Source organism: Amia ocellicauda, chromosome 13 (assembly GCF_036373705.1).
Source record: "Amia ocellicauda isolate fAmiCal2 chromosome 13, fAmiCal2.hap1, whole genome shotgun sequence".
Classification (NCBI taxonomy): Eukaryota; Metazoa; Chordata; class Actinopteri; order Amiiformes; family Amiidae; genus Amia; species Amia ocellicauda.
The window spans coordinates 24,367,729-24,384,380 of record NC_089862.1 but is presented as its reverse complement, the minus strand read 5'-3'; the positions used below and the strand labels follow the sequence as shown (position 1 = coordinate 24,384,380).

The window sequence follows — 16,652 nt, the reverse complement described above, 5'->3', positions numbered from 1 at the left end:
GAAACTGAAGGAGAAAGGAAAGATCCGTCCAGATTGAATGAATGAAACAAAACCAGACACTTATTATACCAAAGTGAAAATGTTTCCCTATCTATTATGCTGTTGAAGTTCCCGTAAATTACCTGTCTATTAGTAAGGAGCAGATAAACAACCAGCTTTAACAAATTGGCTGTCCTACTGCATAATCCTGCTGGCTTGGTATGTCATGATCCCTGCTGAAGCCTATTTTAAATCCTTGATCAACAGCCATGCATTGCCCCCAGTGCTCAAAATAGCTGCTAAGCCTGTTCTGTTCTGCACTTGCAGGAGTTACAGAACAAACTATATGAAAAGATCCTCCTTATGCAGCAAGGGATGCAATTAAAGGGTCATTAAATTACAGCCTATTTATGACTGCACCACTCATCTGAAGGTTTGCTAAGTGAAATCATATATGCAACTATTGGAGATTAGCCGGCAATGTAGCAGAATACAATACAGATGGATAGGTATAAGAAAAATAAAATGAGTGCTATAGACTGAAATTCATGTGTAGCTCATTCATCATACTTTACTATAATAGCCTGAATTTTAGGTTGCAATGTTAAGGCAGAGCAGGAAATAATAAAACACAAATGAAAACAAAATGACATAGTATATGAAAGAACTTACAATTAATTATACAAATATTGTTTAATGTTTTTAGTGTTTTTATTGTACATGATTTTAAAACAAAGCACAAGTAAAACATTAAGTCTGGTCTTTCAGACTGTTATTAATCCACAGTATACATAATGTGAAAGTATTAATACATAGAAAATACAGAAAGATAAAACAAAAAAAACATTATATTATGGCTTTTACTTCCTTAGTTTGTAATCTTATCCTAAATTAGGGGAACCCAACACAGACTCATGTAGGTGTTCATTTGTTGATATGCACATATTCGAAATATATCCTGTGAACTAGAACAGCAACAGGGAAGTTTATGTGGCAAGTGTGAGAAGAGACACTCTGTGTTTACTCATCTTACACTCCAGACTCCAGAAAGCTTGAAGCAGATGCAGTGACCACATTATTTTCGGTAAGGTAAATGGTATCTCTCAAGTAAATCACAAATCATTCCCATACATTTTAAAATGTCCCCTCAAGTACAATAATTTTGTAAACACATTAGCATAGTTAAAACCCAGGTTAACCATTAAAACATGGAAATCGATACAGTATAATATTTATGCAGTGAACTCTACCATTATGTTTTCTCGTGATTAATGATTCACTGTGACCACATGCTTTATTCCAAACATGTGCATTGTTCTCTATAAAGATGTGCAACACGAACACTTCCAGCAAAGAGGTAGCAAGTGATTTCTTTAGGTTCTAATTCTCTTGTTAGGCACTGGGTTGTGGGGTTGTACAGTCTTCTCAGCACACGCAGAACCATTCAAATGGCTTTCATTTGCATGCACACATTCCTGCTCTTCATTTCCTTCACTGGTTTGACAAGGCTTCTGCAAAATATAGAAAGAGATTCAAGGGATTTGTAAAAACATTGGTTGTAAAAAATATTAAACTGGGATAACTGTCAATATTTGTGTCAATAAATGTTCAGGAGGATGGCTTTTTCATTCATGATATTGACTCACAACATTGTTTGAGGTTTCATGCTCTCTAGCCTTATTACAGAATACGTTAATTAAGACTTTAAAAAACACATTCCGTTACTTAATGTTGTGAAATGTTGATTCAATATCCTTTACCTTCCTCTTGCTGATTCCATTTTCAGAAGCAGAATTTGTGCTGTTGTCCATTTGTAACCCTAGTGCCTTCTCAATAGCTGTTAAGAAAAAAACGCGAGTTACAGCCTTAATTGTTTATTTAAATTCATATTTTAGAATTCTGAATTCAGCAAATAAAAAAACTAACTATATATGCTGACCATAGTTAGCAACAGTTGTAAAAGTACAAACTCACTTTTATTAAACATTAACTACATAAAACAAAACAAAAAAAACAGCAAATACTGCAAGTTGTATGGTACTGATCTTTACAGTGTGGTTATTCCAGTAATTGGGGAATTACTCATTGTCCAGTGTTTCCTGTTTTACACATTACTTTAAGAATCAGTAACTGTGCTTAATTGGTGAACAACAGATTACCAAATTGAAACTGTAATATAACATATACAATACAATACAATGCAATACAAGGTTCCAAGCAGCTAAAAAGCTGACAGCTACAGTGAGGGAAAAAAGTATTTGATCCCCTGCTGATTTTCTACGTTTGCCCACTGACATAGAAATGATCAGTCTATAATTTTAATGGTAGGTGTATTTTAACAGTGAGAGACAGAATAACAACAAAAAAATCCAGAAAAACACATTTCAAAAAAGTTATACATTGATTTGCATGTTAATGAGGGAAATAAGTATTTGACCCCTTCGACTTAGTACTTGGTGGCAAAACCCTTGTTGTCAATCACAGAGGTCAGACGTTTCTTGTAGTTGGTCACCAGGTCTGCACACATCTCAGGAGGGATTTTGTCCCACTCCTCTTTGCAGATCCTCTCCAAGTCATTAAGGTTTCAAGGCTGACATTTGGCAACTCGAACCTTCAGCTCCCTCCACAGATTTTCTATGGGATTAAGGTCTGGAGACTGGCTAGGCCACTCCAGGACCTTAATGTGCTTCTTCTTGAGCCACTCCTTTGTTGCCTTGGCTGTGTGTTTTGGGTCATTGTCATGCTGGAATACCCATCCACGACCCATTTTCAATGCCCTGGCTGAGGGAAGGAGGTTCTCACCCAAGATTTGACGGTACATGGCCCCGTCCATCGTCTCTTTGATGCGGTGCAGTTGTCTTGTCCCCTTAGCAGAAAAACACCCCCAAAGCATAATGTTTCCACCTCCATGTTTGACGGTGGGGATGGTGTTCTTGGGGTCATTCCTCCTCCTCCAAACATGGCGAGTTGAGTTGATGCCAAAGAGCTTGATTTTGGTCTCATCTGACCACAACACTTTCACCCAGTTCTCCTCTGAATCATTCAGATGTTCACTGGCAAACTTCAGATGGGCCTGTACATGTGCTTTCTTGAGCAGGGGAACCTTGTGGGCGCTGCAGGATTTCAGTCCTTCACGGCGTAGTGTGTTACCAATTGTTTTCTTGGTGACTATGGTCCCAGCTGCCTTGAGATCATTAACAAGGTCCTCCCATGTAGTTCTGGGCTGATTCCTCACCGTTCTCATGATCATTGAAACTCCAGGTGAGATCTTGCATGCAGCCCCAGACCGAGGGAGTTATTTTGTGTTTCTTCCATTTGCGAATAATCGCACCAACTGTTGTCACCTTCTCACCAAGCTGCTTGGCGATGGTCTTGTAGCCCATTCCAGCCTTGTGTAGGTCTACAATCTTGTCCCTGACATCCTTGGACAGCTCTTTGGTCTTGGCCATGGTGGAGAGTTTGGAATCTGATTGATTGATTGCTTCTGTGGACAGGTGTCTTTTATACAGGTAACGAGCTGAGATTAGGAGCACTCCCTTTAAGAGAGTGCTCCTAATCTCAGCTTGTTACCTGTATAAAAGACACCTGGGAGCCAGAAATCTTGCTGATTGATAGGGGATCAAATACTTATTTCCCTCATTAACCTGCAAATCAATGTATAACTTTTTTGAAATGTGTTTTTCTGGACTTTTTTGTTGTTATTCTGTCTCTCACTGTTAAAATACACCTACCATTAAAATTATAGACTGATAATTTCTTTGTCAGTGGGCAAACGTAGAAAATCAGCATGGGATCAAATACTTTTTTCCCTCACTGTAATTATATACAGAAAAAGTATAGTATGTTAGTATAGGGGACTGGACATTTCTATATTCTTGTCTGTGCCAAGGGAAGTAAGGCTCATCAAGAATATCCTGCTTACCTGTGAGAATTTCATCCATTTTTTCCACCACAAACTTAGCATCCTCTTCAGTGAAGCACATCGGCGGCTTGAATTTCAGGACGTTCCTGTGAGGGCCATCAGCACTCAGTAGGATGTTGTGTCCTTTAAGCCTGCAGAGTGAACAGTGTTAGGTAACAACAAAGAAATCGACACTTTGCACATGTATGCCCCGTATAGGGGTGCCGACAGACGTTCAGTGTCAAACGCCCTGGGGAATCTGACATGTTTATATATCACTGACTGTGAAGGTGCTGCATTTACACAAATTCCTAAGCCTTCATGAAGTACTTTATCTGAGTGCTTGTGATCTATAAATACACATGTGATTCTCACTGATAGATCATCTCCTGAGCTTCAGCTGTGGCAGGAGTTCTCTTCACACGATCCTTTACCAAGTCCACGCCGATGAACAACCCAACACCCCTGAAAGACAGAGCAGTACACAATTACATATTAAACTGAATTCAAACAGGTGTGCACGCTATTTATCACTGCAATTTTATAAACCATAAATGATATACACATAGTGAAGGTGAAGGCGAAAATTACAGATTGCTTTCCAAGTGAGAAGTGGCAACAAGTCTTTACACAACTGTTAACATTCTTCCTTTGACATACACTTGTTGTACTTTGCAAGCATGTCCTTCACAGATGCTGTGAAGGATGAGCTTTTCAGAACTGTGTCAATATTTATATGACGTTATAAATGAATATCTGTCGAGAGCTGCTGACTTGTTGGAAAGCAAACTAACTTCCCTCTATGCACTCTGCTGGAAACAGTTCGAAGCAAAGGTTATTTGTAAGAGATAATTCTGGACATGTTTGACTGGGTTGCGGCTGAAAACACCAAGGTGATCATCTAAGATTGCGTGTGCTGTTTCTATTTAATTATTAATTTTCCCTCTGACAATGTATGTGTATTAATTTAGACAGGTTGGTTAACCAAGACCTCAGTGACACAACATAACTGGCTTTGTTTGCACACAGTTGCCTTGTCTGACTCAGCAAAGCTCTCGGTGTAATGCATAAGCTATATGTCACTTTCCAGGAAATGTGTATGGCCCAATATGTTCCAACAGTACAGGTACTGTGAAGCACATAATGTATATATTAATGAAGGCACTATATGACTTTAATTTCACTCAACAGTCCCTCTCTATTCCTCTCTCATAAGAAAGGTGATTCTTTCCAGCCTTTACTATTGTTATTAGCGTATATTAATAAATAACATACTTAACAATACTGATTGATTGTAATATACCCATATACCCATATACAGAGTCTCTCTTTAAGGTGAAGTCATTTTCAAATATATCAATACTGTATACTACTTCTTTCTTTTTTCTATATACCCAAATATATATACAGTAAATAGTTTACTTATGAGTTTGCCAGCTTTATATTCCCTCTTTAGGAGAGGCCGTAAGTTCAGAGAGGCAGACAATGTACAGTATTTCCCCGTCATGAACAGGAGACGTTAGTATAGAACCTCACCTCTGACCTCACCTCTCAATCGCAAGATGCCAGGACAACCTGAGAAGTGGCTATCGGCATTACTGTTTTAGGCTGCATAACAGAAATGAATGGCAAGGCGCATTAATAAATGAAGCTGTCAGCTGCAGCTCTTATTACCTGATGTCTCCTACAAGTGGGTGTTTTTCTTTCTGTCGGTTCAGCAGTTCAGTCAGGTAATTCCCCACCCTGACCGCATTTCCTTGGAGATCCTCTTTTTCAATCACATCAAGAACGGCCAGCCCAATTGCACATGAAACTGGATTCCCTCCAAACTGAAATAATTAAAAAAAAAAGCAATCAGGAAAAACAAAGTATGGGAAAACTGTAAAAAACGAACAAATCCAGTAAGTGAAAATTTACTTTTTGTGGTTCAGCAGTTTAATCCTTTTCAGGACAGGAAGTTTAATGATAAAGTTATTTTTGGGCTCGACAATTATGTGTTGAAGATTATGGCTTCATAGTAACTGTTTCTTGGTATTTTATACTCCAAAGTCTTGTTTACAGCCTCTCACCGTGTTGAAGTATTCCATCCCGCATGACATGAAGGCCTCTGCGATTTCCCTGGTGGTGACCACACAGGACATAGGATGTCCGTTGCCGATGGGCTTTCCCATGGTGACAATGTCTGGAGTGAAATCCTTTCCTTGAAGCTGGAAGGCCCAAAAATGTTTCCCAATGCGGCCAAAACCAACCTGCACCTCGTCAGCAATGAAAACTCCTCCTGCTCGCCGCACGTACCTGGAAGGGAGAGCAAGAATGCAATGTCACAAGATGGCCCACTGGGATCCTATACAGTGTCTCCTCTACACTGGCCACAGGGACTGAGCCAAAATGCCCAAATGTTTCCATCTGTCACTACACACACAACACAAATCAAATAATTCAGCAAACTGTATCTCAGGAATAAGTTCAGTCAGTCACACAATCTGTGCAGAAGTGTTATATGTGAAGGGCTATAAATACAAATTGAAAAAAGATTAACTTACTATCACTTTGATTCTACAATATACTTTATTGTTCTGACACTAACAGCAGTGCCTATTTTTATCACCAATTACACTTATTGGGGATTTAGTGTTTTTTTATTATCATATACATTTTTACACATAAAAACAAAAAGAGCTTTCTGTAACAATTTACATTAATCAAAGGCCACTTAAGGCAAGTTATCTCTGTGAAAACTAAACAAGCTTTTAATACATACTCTGCCACTTTCTGGAAGTAGCCTGCTGGAGGGATCACTTGACCTCCACAGCTCTGCAGGGACTCCGCAATAAAAGCAGCAATCTACACAAAAGCAAATTACATGAAAGCTAAACATCTCCATTCCCAAGACTTCTTGTGAAAACAAACATGCTGGGCAGTAGGAAAAGAAAATGACAACTACTTCAGCTTCTAACATCAAGGAATGCAGACGCCACCTGTAAAATGCATCCCCACTGCATTCCCCTGGAGTCTTCAATCTAGTAGGATGAGGTCCTAGGAGATGACTCGAAAGATGCTTAACAAACATCTATGAGAGGCTTATTTTGCTGAAGAGGAAGAAGTAGTTACATAAGGACTGCACACAGCACATACAATGCAGGGTTTGCAAAACAAATTCAAAACTAAAATGAGATAAACGAGAGTAGAAATCTTACATTGTTTGCATTTCCAAGAACTTTGCAGGAATGCAAAATATTCTCACAGAGCACAGACCCACGCCATGTGTGTATAAACAGTAGTTAGCTATCACCCCGCCTGCCAAAAGGCCTGCCCCATTCACGTCTGGTCTCCGGAAGTCTTATTGGAAGAGAGCGTTAAGTCGTGGTCATCCTGGAATAGAGGGTTAGGCCAGAACATCTGCAGCTTTGCTTAAGAAGCTGCAGGACACTGTTGGACAGATCCTACAAATGGTGCAAGTGCCCCCTTAACTTGTTTGTGGGAGGCCCTCGCCAGCCCATAGCACAACCCCTTTCAGAGCTTTCCTGTGAAGACAAACAATAGTAGAAGAGACAGAAAAAGAAATGGGAAAAATAAAAACTATCCATTAGTAAAGCATAAGAAATGGCATGGATAACTTTTCAATGAGATTAAGTCTCATTATCTTTTTATTTATTTTTTCTTGTACAGAGACATACAAAACCAAACCAGTTTGTTAGTGCTTTGCTTTTTTACCCATTATGTCACATCAAGCAAGCAGTCTTCCCACAAAACCTAAGGTTGCAGTGGTTTTGAACTCATCTACCTGTTCCTGAATTAAAACCAAACTGACAGCAGTTGCAGATGAAGTCTAAGCAAATTCATTCAAATATTTGCATCAGATGAAATAATGCTGGAAATATACCAACACATTCATCAACATCTATTATGATCTCTATGTAGGTACTAAATCAATGTAAATGTATTTTGTTTTAGCCATAGTCTTCATCTGACTAACAAGACAATGGTCAGAATATTCACTCCATTTAAAGTTAGTATTGATTTAGTTGTTCAGTTTTCATTTAATATACTTATTGAATTAATAATATGTTTACTCATTGTCTCTCTATATATACAGTGAGGGAAAAAAGTATTTGATCCCCTGCTGATTTTCTACGTTTGCCCACTGACAAAGAAATGATCAGTCTATAATTTTAATGGTAGGTGTATTTTAACAGTGAGAGACAGAATAACAACAAAAAAATCCAGAAAAACGCATTTCAAAAAAGTTATACATTGATTTGCATGTTAATGAGGGAAATAAGTATTTGATCCCCTATTAATCAGCAAGATTTCTGGCTCCCAGGTGTCTTTTATACAGGTAACGAGCTGAGATTAGGAGCACTCTCTTAAAGGGAGTGCTCCTAATCTCAGCTCGTTACCTGTATAAAAGACACCTGTCCACAGAAGCAATCAATCAATCAGATTCCAAACTCTCCACCATGGCCAAGACCAAAGAGCTGTCCAAGGATGTCAAGGACAAGGTTGTAGACCTACACAAGGCTGGAATGGGCTACAAGACCATCGCCAAGCTGCTTGGTGAGAAGGTGACAACAGTTGGTGCGATTATTCGCAAATGGAAGAAACACAAAATAACTGTCAGTCTCACTTGGTCTGGGGCTCCATGCAAGATCTCACCTTGTGGAGTTTCAATGATCATGAGAACGGTGAGGAATCAGCCCAGAACTACACGGGAGGATCTTGTTAATGATCTCAATGCAGCTGGGACCATAGTCACCAAAAAAACAATTGGTAACACACTACGCTGTTAAGGACTGAAATCATGCAGCACCTGCAAGGTCCCCCTGCTCAAGAAAGCACATGTACTTTTTTGAAATGCGTTTTTCTGGATTTTTTTGTTGTTATTCTGTCTCTCACTGTTAAAATACATCTACCATTAAAATTATAGACTGATCATTTCTTTGTCAGTGGGCAAACGTACAAAATCAGCAGGGGATCAAATACTTTTTTCCCTCACTGTATAAGACATATAGGAAGTCTATATATGAAACAATTAAATGAAAACGGTAAATTAGAATGAAAATGTCAAAAGGAGTTTTATTTAAAACATTATTTTTATTATTTGATTCAAAAAGCTTTTTATTCAAAATTATCCCAATATTGCAGAGCTTGTTTTGAGCCTTTCTAGATTGCATACAGAAAGTATTTACAGTGGGAAAAATAAACTATATACAGTACTGTACAAAAGTTTTAGGCAGGTGTGAAAAACTGCTGTAAAGCAAGAATGCTTTAAAAAATAGACATGTTAATAGAGTATATGACGTTTGACAGTAAACTGTCTTCAGCAGCCTCACCTTGTTAATTGAGTTTGGCTGTTCCTCACCCAGTTTTATTCCTCCTACACAGCTGTTTCTGTTTCAGTTAATGATTGTGTTTCAACCTACACCTGACAATATGTTTACAAAATCCCTGACTTTGGGCAAGTGTACCTAGAAGAATTGATGCTGTTTTGAAGGCAAAGGGTGCCTGTTCACTCACTTTGCATTTAGTTAATTGATACATATAATCTATTAACATGTCTATTTTTGAAAGCATTCTTACTTTACAGCATTTTTTCACACCTGCCTAAAACTTTTGCACAGTACTGTAATTTTTTAAAATGTATATATATATATCTCTGGAAAAAAATAAGAGACCCCTTAACATTGATTCTTGAACTTGGAGTAGTCTCTTACTTTTTTCCATAGCTGTATATATTATTATCATTATTAAATGAGTTTTATGTTCCCACATAAGTTTACCATTAAGATCAGTTAAAAAATAGTAATGTGAATCTAGATTCGTACAGCCACTGAATTAAATTATTAATGTGTTTTGAGTGGAAAACATCTGATATTGCTGTTATGATGAAACGCATAGTTTACAGTCAGGGTTATTTTGTATTGCTAATATACACTCACCTAAAGGATTATTAGGAACACCATACTAATACTGTGTTTGACCCCCTTTCGCCTTCAGAACTGCCTTAATTCTACGTGGCATTGATTCAACAAGGTGCTGAAAGCATTCTTTAGAAATGTTGGCCCATATTGATAGGATAGCATCTTGCAGTTGATGGACATTTGTGGGATGCACATCCAGGGCACGAAGCTCCCGTTCCACCACATCCCAAAGATGCTCTATTGGGTTGAGATCTGGTGACTGTGGGGGCCAGTTTAGTACAGTGAACTCATTGTCATGTTCAAGAAACCAATTTGAAATGATTCGACCTTTGTGACATGGTGCATTATCCTGCTGGAAGTAGCCATCAGAGGATGGGTACATGGTGGTCATAAAGGGATGGACATGGTCAGAAACAATGCTCAGGTAGGCCGTGGCATTTAAACGATGCCCAATTGGCACTAAGGGGCCTAAAGTGTGCCAAGAAAACATCCCCCACACCATTACACCACCACCACCAGCCTGCACAGTGGTAACAAGGCATGATGGATCCATGTTCTCATTCTGTTTACGCCAAATTCTGACTCTACCATCTGAATGTCTCAACAGAAATCGAGACTCATCAGACCAGGCAACATTTTTCCAGTCTTCAACTGTCCAATTTTGGTGAGCTTGTGCAAATTGTAGCCTCTTTTTCCTATTTGTAGTGGAGATGAGTGGTACCCGGTGGGGTCTTCTGCTGTTGTAGCCCATCCGCCTCAAGGTTGTACGTGTTGTGGCTTCACAAATGCTTTGCTGCATACCTCGGTTGTAACGAGTGGTTATTTCAGTCAAAGTTGCTCTTCTATCAGCTTGAATCAGTCGGCCCATTCTCCTCTGACCTCTAGCATCAACAAGGCATTTTCGCCCACAGGACTGCCGCATACTGGATGTTTTTCCCTTTTCACACCATTCTTTGTAAACCCTAGAAATGGTTGTGCGTGAAAATCCCAGTAACTGAGCAGATTGTGAAATACTCAGACCGGCCCGTCTGGCACCAACAACCATGCCACGCTCAAAATTGCTTAAATCACCTCTCTTTCCCATTCAGACATTCAGTTTGGAGTTCAGGAGATTGTCTTGACCAGGACCACACCCCTAAATGCATTGAAGCAACTGCCATGTGATTGGTTGGTTAGATAATTGCATTAATGAGAAATTGAACAGGTGTTCCTAATAATCCTTTAGGTGAGTGTACATATACTACATTTTTTTAACAAAATGAACACTGCTGTCCACACAACTGAATATTAATTGAATGATATATATATAATACTAAAAACAAAAACAAAACAGAGTTTCAAATCCAAATTCTGTCTGAAAGAACTACAGCTTGTTTTTCACCAACAACCTGTGGGTACATTGTTGAGCTGAAAAGTAGGTGACAAGCTTTTGGGGAGACGGTGAGTTAATTGCTGTCATCTCTATGTCGTGAGAGCAGAGTAAAGAGCAGCACTGGAAAGAATCCAGCATGTTTGCCAAGGGCATCCCAGACTTTTGCTGAGAGGAGGTAAACTCCCAGGGCAAACCCATTTGGAGATTACTTCCTCTCTAAGGAAGTCAACCAGCCCAATTTAGGGAGGGAAACTGTTATTATCCACTAAAACAAAGTCTGGATCGATGTTTTCTGCTGACTGTTGTCAGTTTTCTGAAAGATTGTCATCTATGCTTTTTACATTGGGGGTGCAGCCTCTATTTCACATATGGAAGTTGGTGTGGCCCAACTTTATGTCACAATGCTGCTACCAGACACTTTCCATACCCTGTAATACTTCTCATATTTTTCAGTATGATGTATTATTAAATAAGTAAAAGACATCTGGCATATACACAGAGGTTGCTTGTTGTAACAGGGCACAGAACCATGGCTGACTGAACTGGTTCAGTGAGCTTTGTTATTCCAAAAACCCTCTTAACAAGAAATACTTCTTGAGCTTTGGAAAAATGTTTCTGGGATCCAATCAGTAAGCATAGAACTTGATGATGTAAATGAAATTAAAAAGTGTTCTTCATACAGATCTTTTGTGTTTCCTGTATGGGAAGTTAACCTTAGGAGAAAGAGAGATGTGAAAAAAATAGTTCACCTTATGGCCCTTCCTGTCGGCTAGCTCAATGATGTCTTTGACATCATCAGCATAAGCTGTTGCAGGATCGAGGTGATCCTCTCGGTATTTTCCTCTGTAAATGTCAGGACTAGGTGCCTGGAATAAAAGCAAACAATCAAACTACAAGCTACTATTAAGACTGTATATAAAAGACTGAAAAAAGCAGAGACATAAGAAAAGCCCTTAGTTTAAGACCAAATTATTTTCAAAAGTCAAAAGTTAAACAAAGTTATTTTGTTTTCAGTAGTGAATAACTACATAAAACTGAATTATGTATTCAAAATAGCAAAACATAATTAATAGTCTAGAACAAGTTGTCACAGAATTGGGTTTCAACAAATATAAACTTTAAAGTGAAGTTGTTTAAGGTAGTAGGCCACTCAGCTAGGATAATATTTCCATGTGCCATGAAGTTGATATTACACAGACAGCTCTCCGGTAAACACACAAACCCTGAGAATAACTAAAGCTGTGACTAAACAATGCTAATGTCACACGCTGATTCCAGGAGCAAGGCAATTCTTTATTTTTCTAATCTACTTATTCTTATTCTAGTTATGTGTGTTCTTCAAAATATGCAGTATACCACTCTTTGTAGTTGAAAATGTTTAAGAATTCTAGTTTAATCAATTGAACTATGGACATAATTTCAATGCAGTACTTAGTATGGAAAAGAGTGAAAATGGAGGCACGACCCTGATCACATAACAGGAAATGTAACTAGCAGACTAGCATCTGATAAAAACAACAACAGAGTACTCACCACATGTACAAAATCATTATTTTCATCATCTTTCTGCTGATGAAATTTATACGGGCTGATACTGATAAGGGATGACACATGGCCATGGTATGCACTGAAACCAAAGTAAAAGCAATCTTAAAACCACAATGAAAATGTTTTTAACATGAGTGAATTGTACATAATACTGACAAAACATAATCAAAGTTAATATTAAGAATGTTGTACTAATCCCTTGGAAAACCTAATTTCTAAACAGATTCCTACTGAGAGATACACAATTGACATACTTGTCTAGTGTTATGATGTCCTTGTGACCTGTGTATTGCCAAGCCAGACGAAGGGCGAGATCATTGGCTTCTGAACTGCAGGAACAAGAGCAAAAGTAACCCCCACGGTCAACTTCCCATTTCAGGTTTGTCTTTGGAAAGTCTTAGAAGTGCAACAGTTCAAGTGCAGTGTGATGAGTTCAAAAGGTCAGAGGGTGAATAAGGGCTTCAGCTGGTGTTTCCAGTCCACAAATGATGAAATAGTCAGTGTTGTATTTCATTGTACATTCATAATCAGGTTTTTGATTTTGCAAATATTAATTAAAACAATAATGAACAAAATAACAACAAAACAAAGGAACAAACAAGGACATAAATTATCTTTTAAATGAAAAATCTTGATTGGTCGTTGTTTTTACATCACTGTGTTCTACATGTTGTTGCAATTTCTTTCTTTCTAAGGAAGGCCATTGTACAATGGCTATCCTAGTAAGGACTGTGAATATAAATCCCTGTTTGCAGAGCATACAGAACATATTTACTGTACAGTGCTAAAACCACACCATTGTTCATTTAATTTATAAACTGTAAATAAACATGCTTTGTAAAAAAAAAAGACACTAAACAATAAAGTACCGGTATATCAAGTATTTGTTATATAAGTCTACTTTAAGATAATGCTTTTTTTAACAATACTTGGGAGAGGGGGTTTAGTGAAATCCACTGAGCACATAAGAATGTACATCTGGACATACCCTGAATTTACAAAATAGCAGACAGAGAGCTTGTCAGGCAGGGTGGCTACCAGCCGCTGTGCATACTGGACAAGGTTGTCGTGTAAAAAACGTGAGTTGGTGTTCAGGAGCTCCATCTGTTTGCTCCCAGCCTTTACTACATCTGGGTGACTATGTCCAACTGAAAGAAAAGATAGAAGAAGCTTGGAGTCTTTTTCCCCATTGTATTTTCATCAGAAAACATGTTGGGTTCCATAAAAATTGATGTCTTGCACATGCATGTCTGAGATGTTTATCATGAGTTGAGTTTATAATGTGTTGCAGCTGCAGTGACAATGCATTATTTTGTTTCTTTTGATAGATGACAATCCAGCATTGAGAGTTAAATAAAAAACTCAAAAGATATTTAAGCAAAGCTGTTCATTTCGAAGAAAGAAGAAAGAAGAAACTGTTCACAGAAGAAGAAATGATATGACATAAATGCAACAGCAGTGTATGTACTAAGAGTTACAAGTGAGAAGTTCAAATACAGGAAAACTGTTGTAGATTACTCTGTATCCATGCACTGTTTTAGAAGCATTTGCCTGCTGAGCTCTATCACTGCTGGGATATCTACAAGTTAAAGTGCATCTTCTTACCATGAGCAACATTATTGATGCAGTCAAGGTACTTCTCTCCTCTCTCATCATACATGTACTGGCCCTTGGCACGGACGATCTTAATTGGATCGTGGCTGAAGAAAACCTTGCAAGATGGCCTAAATAGGATGAAAACAAAAACCATGTACAACAGGATACAGAAATCAGTGGCGTAACATTTGAATCAGAAGGGGGCGGGGGGGTGATTAATTGCAAGTCCGAAGACGGGAGTGGGGGTGCTGATGAGTTGATGAGCTACCGAATTGTTCAGCCTCAGAATATCGTGAATAGAGCAATGAAAACTCAGAATGATTGGTCTTTCTCATCTGTCCTCACTAACAACTATGTAATCACTAATAGTGCCATATGGGTGAACATTGTGTGAAATGAAAAAATTAATGAAGTCCCTATGACTTTCTAAAACCTTTATTTGACAAATTATTTTATGAGAACATGAACGAAACATTATTCATGGAATCCATTTGAAAAATAAAAATAAAATACCAAAACAGTGAATGAGAATTTATTTTCAACTTTCAAAGATTAGTCATGAATATGCATGGCACACTGTACAAACAATACAGGTAAAGAATATAGATTCCTGTAGCTTAACACTGAGTAAGATGTGAATTCTCAAGCAATACAGGTTTTTATTTATGTTTATTAAAAATTGTTAAGGTATCAAAATGCCCATTGCAGAGTTAAATAGCAGATTTGTAGTATCTGTAAAAAAAATATTTTTTTAGAGAGAAAAGGCAAAGGAGTTACAGAACTTGTCATCAACATTTTGTTTGGACAGCATTTTAAACTGGTTACTGTGTGTGTTTGTTGGAAGGTTCTAGAGAAGCTAGGCTTTTGTTTGGATTTTGTTTTGTATATTGTATGTAACCACTGTCACTGTTTATAAAAAATACACCTTTTACACCATATTCCCTGCTTTCTGTGAATCGGTTTCCAAAGACCTCGCCTTAATTCACCAAGCTCACCCCCTGCTATGCCAAAATATTGGGTCACATTTTACAAATAATTTACAGTGATTCCTCGTGAATTAATATATGAATACCACAGGATATGTCATGAGCTTCATCTGAGTTCTTATGTTTATTACATGTATAACAGGATTAGGGTTAGGGTAAGGTTTGTGTGATCAACATCAGAACTCAGATGATGTTCATGATGTATTGATGTTTAAATCCTATGGTATTCATATATTAATTCATGAGGAATAACAGTACCTTATTGTAAAGGGTTACCAAATATTTGAACAGTTTTGCTAAAACTGCAACACTTCTGGGTTCAAAGGGGTCACACACCGAGTGTCAGCTAACAGTACACCCTAAGAAAACGAAGTATACTTATATGTAAGCTGAAAGTGTAGCTATACAACACTATACTTATATTTACTTGATACAGTTTAACCTACTTCAGGTCTACATAAGACACGGCTTGTGCCACTTGCTCCATCTGCACAGGCAACTTCATTTAGAGCTACATAAAAACGTTTGAAATATATCTAACTTCTCATTATTCTAACCATAAATTAAACCGCAATAGGGCACACATTGAAGCTGTGGGGAGGTTTTGATCTGGTCTAAGACTGATCTGAACAACTTGAGCACAGCTGAACTAAATTTACCCCGCAGGTTTCATCTGGTGAAAGTGAAACACGTTGAACAGATTTCAAAGTGTATGCATATAGCTCTTCTAATTATTATTAATAGAACAACTGAAAAGTCACGTACAACTAATTGCCATTAGGATCAGCCCGAATCACAAGCGCAAACACTTTCCCCAAGATCACAGAGTAACAATGTAGCATCTCTTACCCGATGTGCTTTTTTCTCAGCTCGATGGTGCTGTTTTTGCTGAAGGTTTGTGTTGCCATTGTCAGTCAGCTAGAGAGACGCGCGTTTGCTGCTGCCAGTGCTGATCCTGTCCTCCCACGCAGGACTGTGTCCAGACCGCCCCCTGCGTGTCTGTGTCCTTATTGCAAACACTGAAGACTGTGTCAATGCTGACCGTGAAAGTTTGGATGAGGTTATTGCAGTGCAGTGAAATTCCTATTACATAAATGTTAAATGATAATTGACGTTTCCCTCAGTGTTGTGTGATTGTCAGTAACATACAGGCTTCGGTGTAGGAGGTCTTGATGGTTATGAGGGGGTTTGAGCAAATGAGCTTTAAGTAAGTTTTAATGTTAGGACAGAATCATTTCTGGTTGTGGGGTTTTAACAATGGTGTTTCTTGGACTTTTCTTGCTGGAGGGTGCAGATCAGGGACAAAGAGTGTGGGGGCATCCAGTGTGTAGGGAGGATATATAGGATTT

At 38.3% G+C, this 16,652-nt stretch overlaps 1 protein-coding gene across 1 annotated transcript; it reads right to left on the bottom strand.

The window, feature by feature from the left end:
- Nucleotides 1-674: 674 nt before the first annotated feature.
- On the bottom strand, nt 675-16,341 carry etnppl (ethanolamine-phosphate phospho-lyase). Its single transcript, XM_066720246.1, has 13 exons — nt 16,153-16,341; nt 14,327-14,445; nt 13,710-13,869; nt 12,976-13,050; nt 12,707-12,800; nt 11,923-12,039; nt 6,642-6,724; nt 5,950-6,175; nt 5,555-5,709; nt 4,256-4,345; nt 3,902-4,032; nt 1,740-1,816; nt 675-1,490 (listed from the first exon to the last, which is right to left on the bottom strand). Exons 1-13 carry the CDS (start codon nt 16,209-16,211, stop codon nt 1,353-1,355), a joined length of 1,524 nt encoding a protein of 507 aa, XP_066576343.1. The 5' UTR covers nt 16,212-16,341; the 3' UTR covers nt 675-1,352.
- Nucleotides 16,342-16,652: the final 311 nt, after the last annotated feature.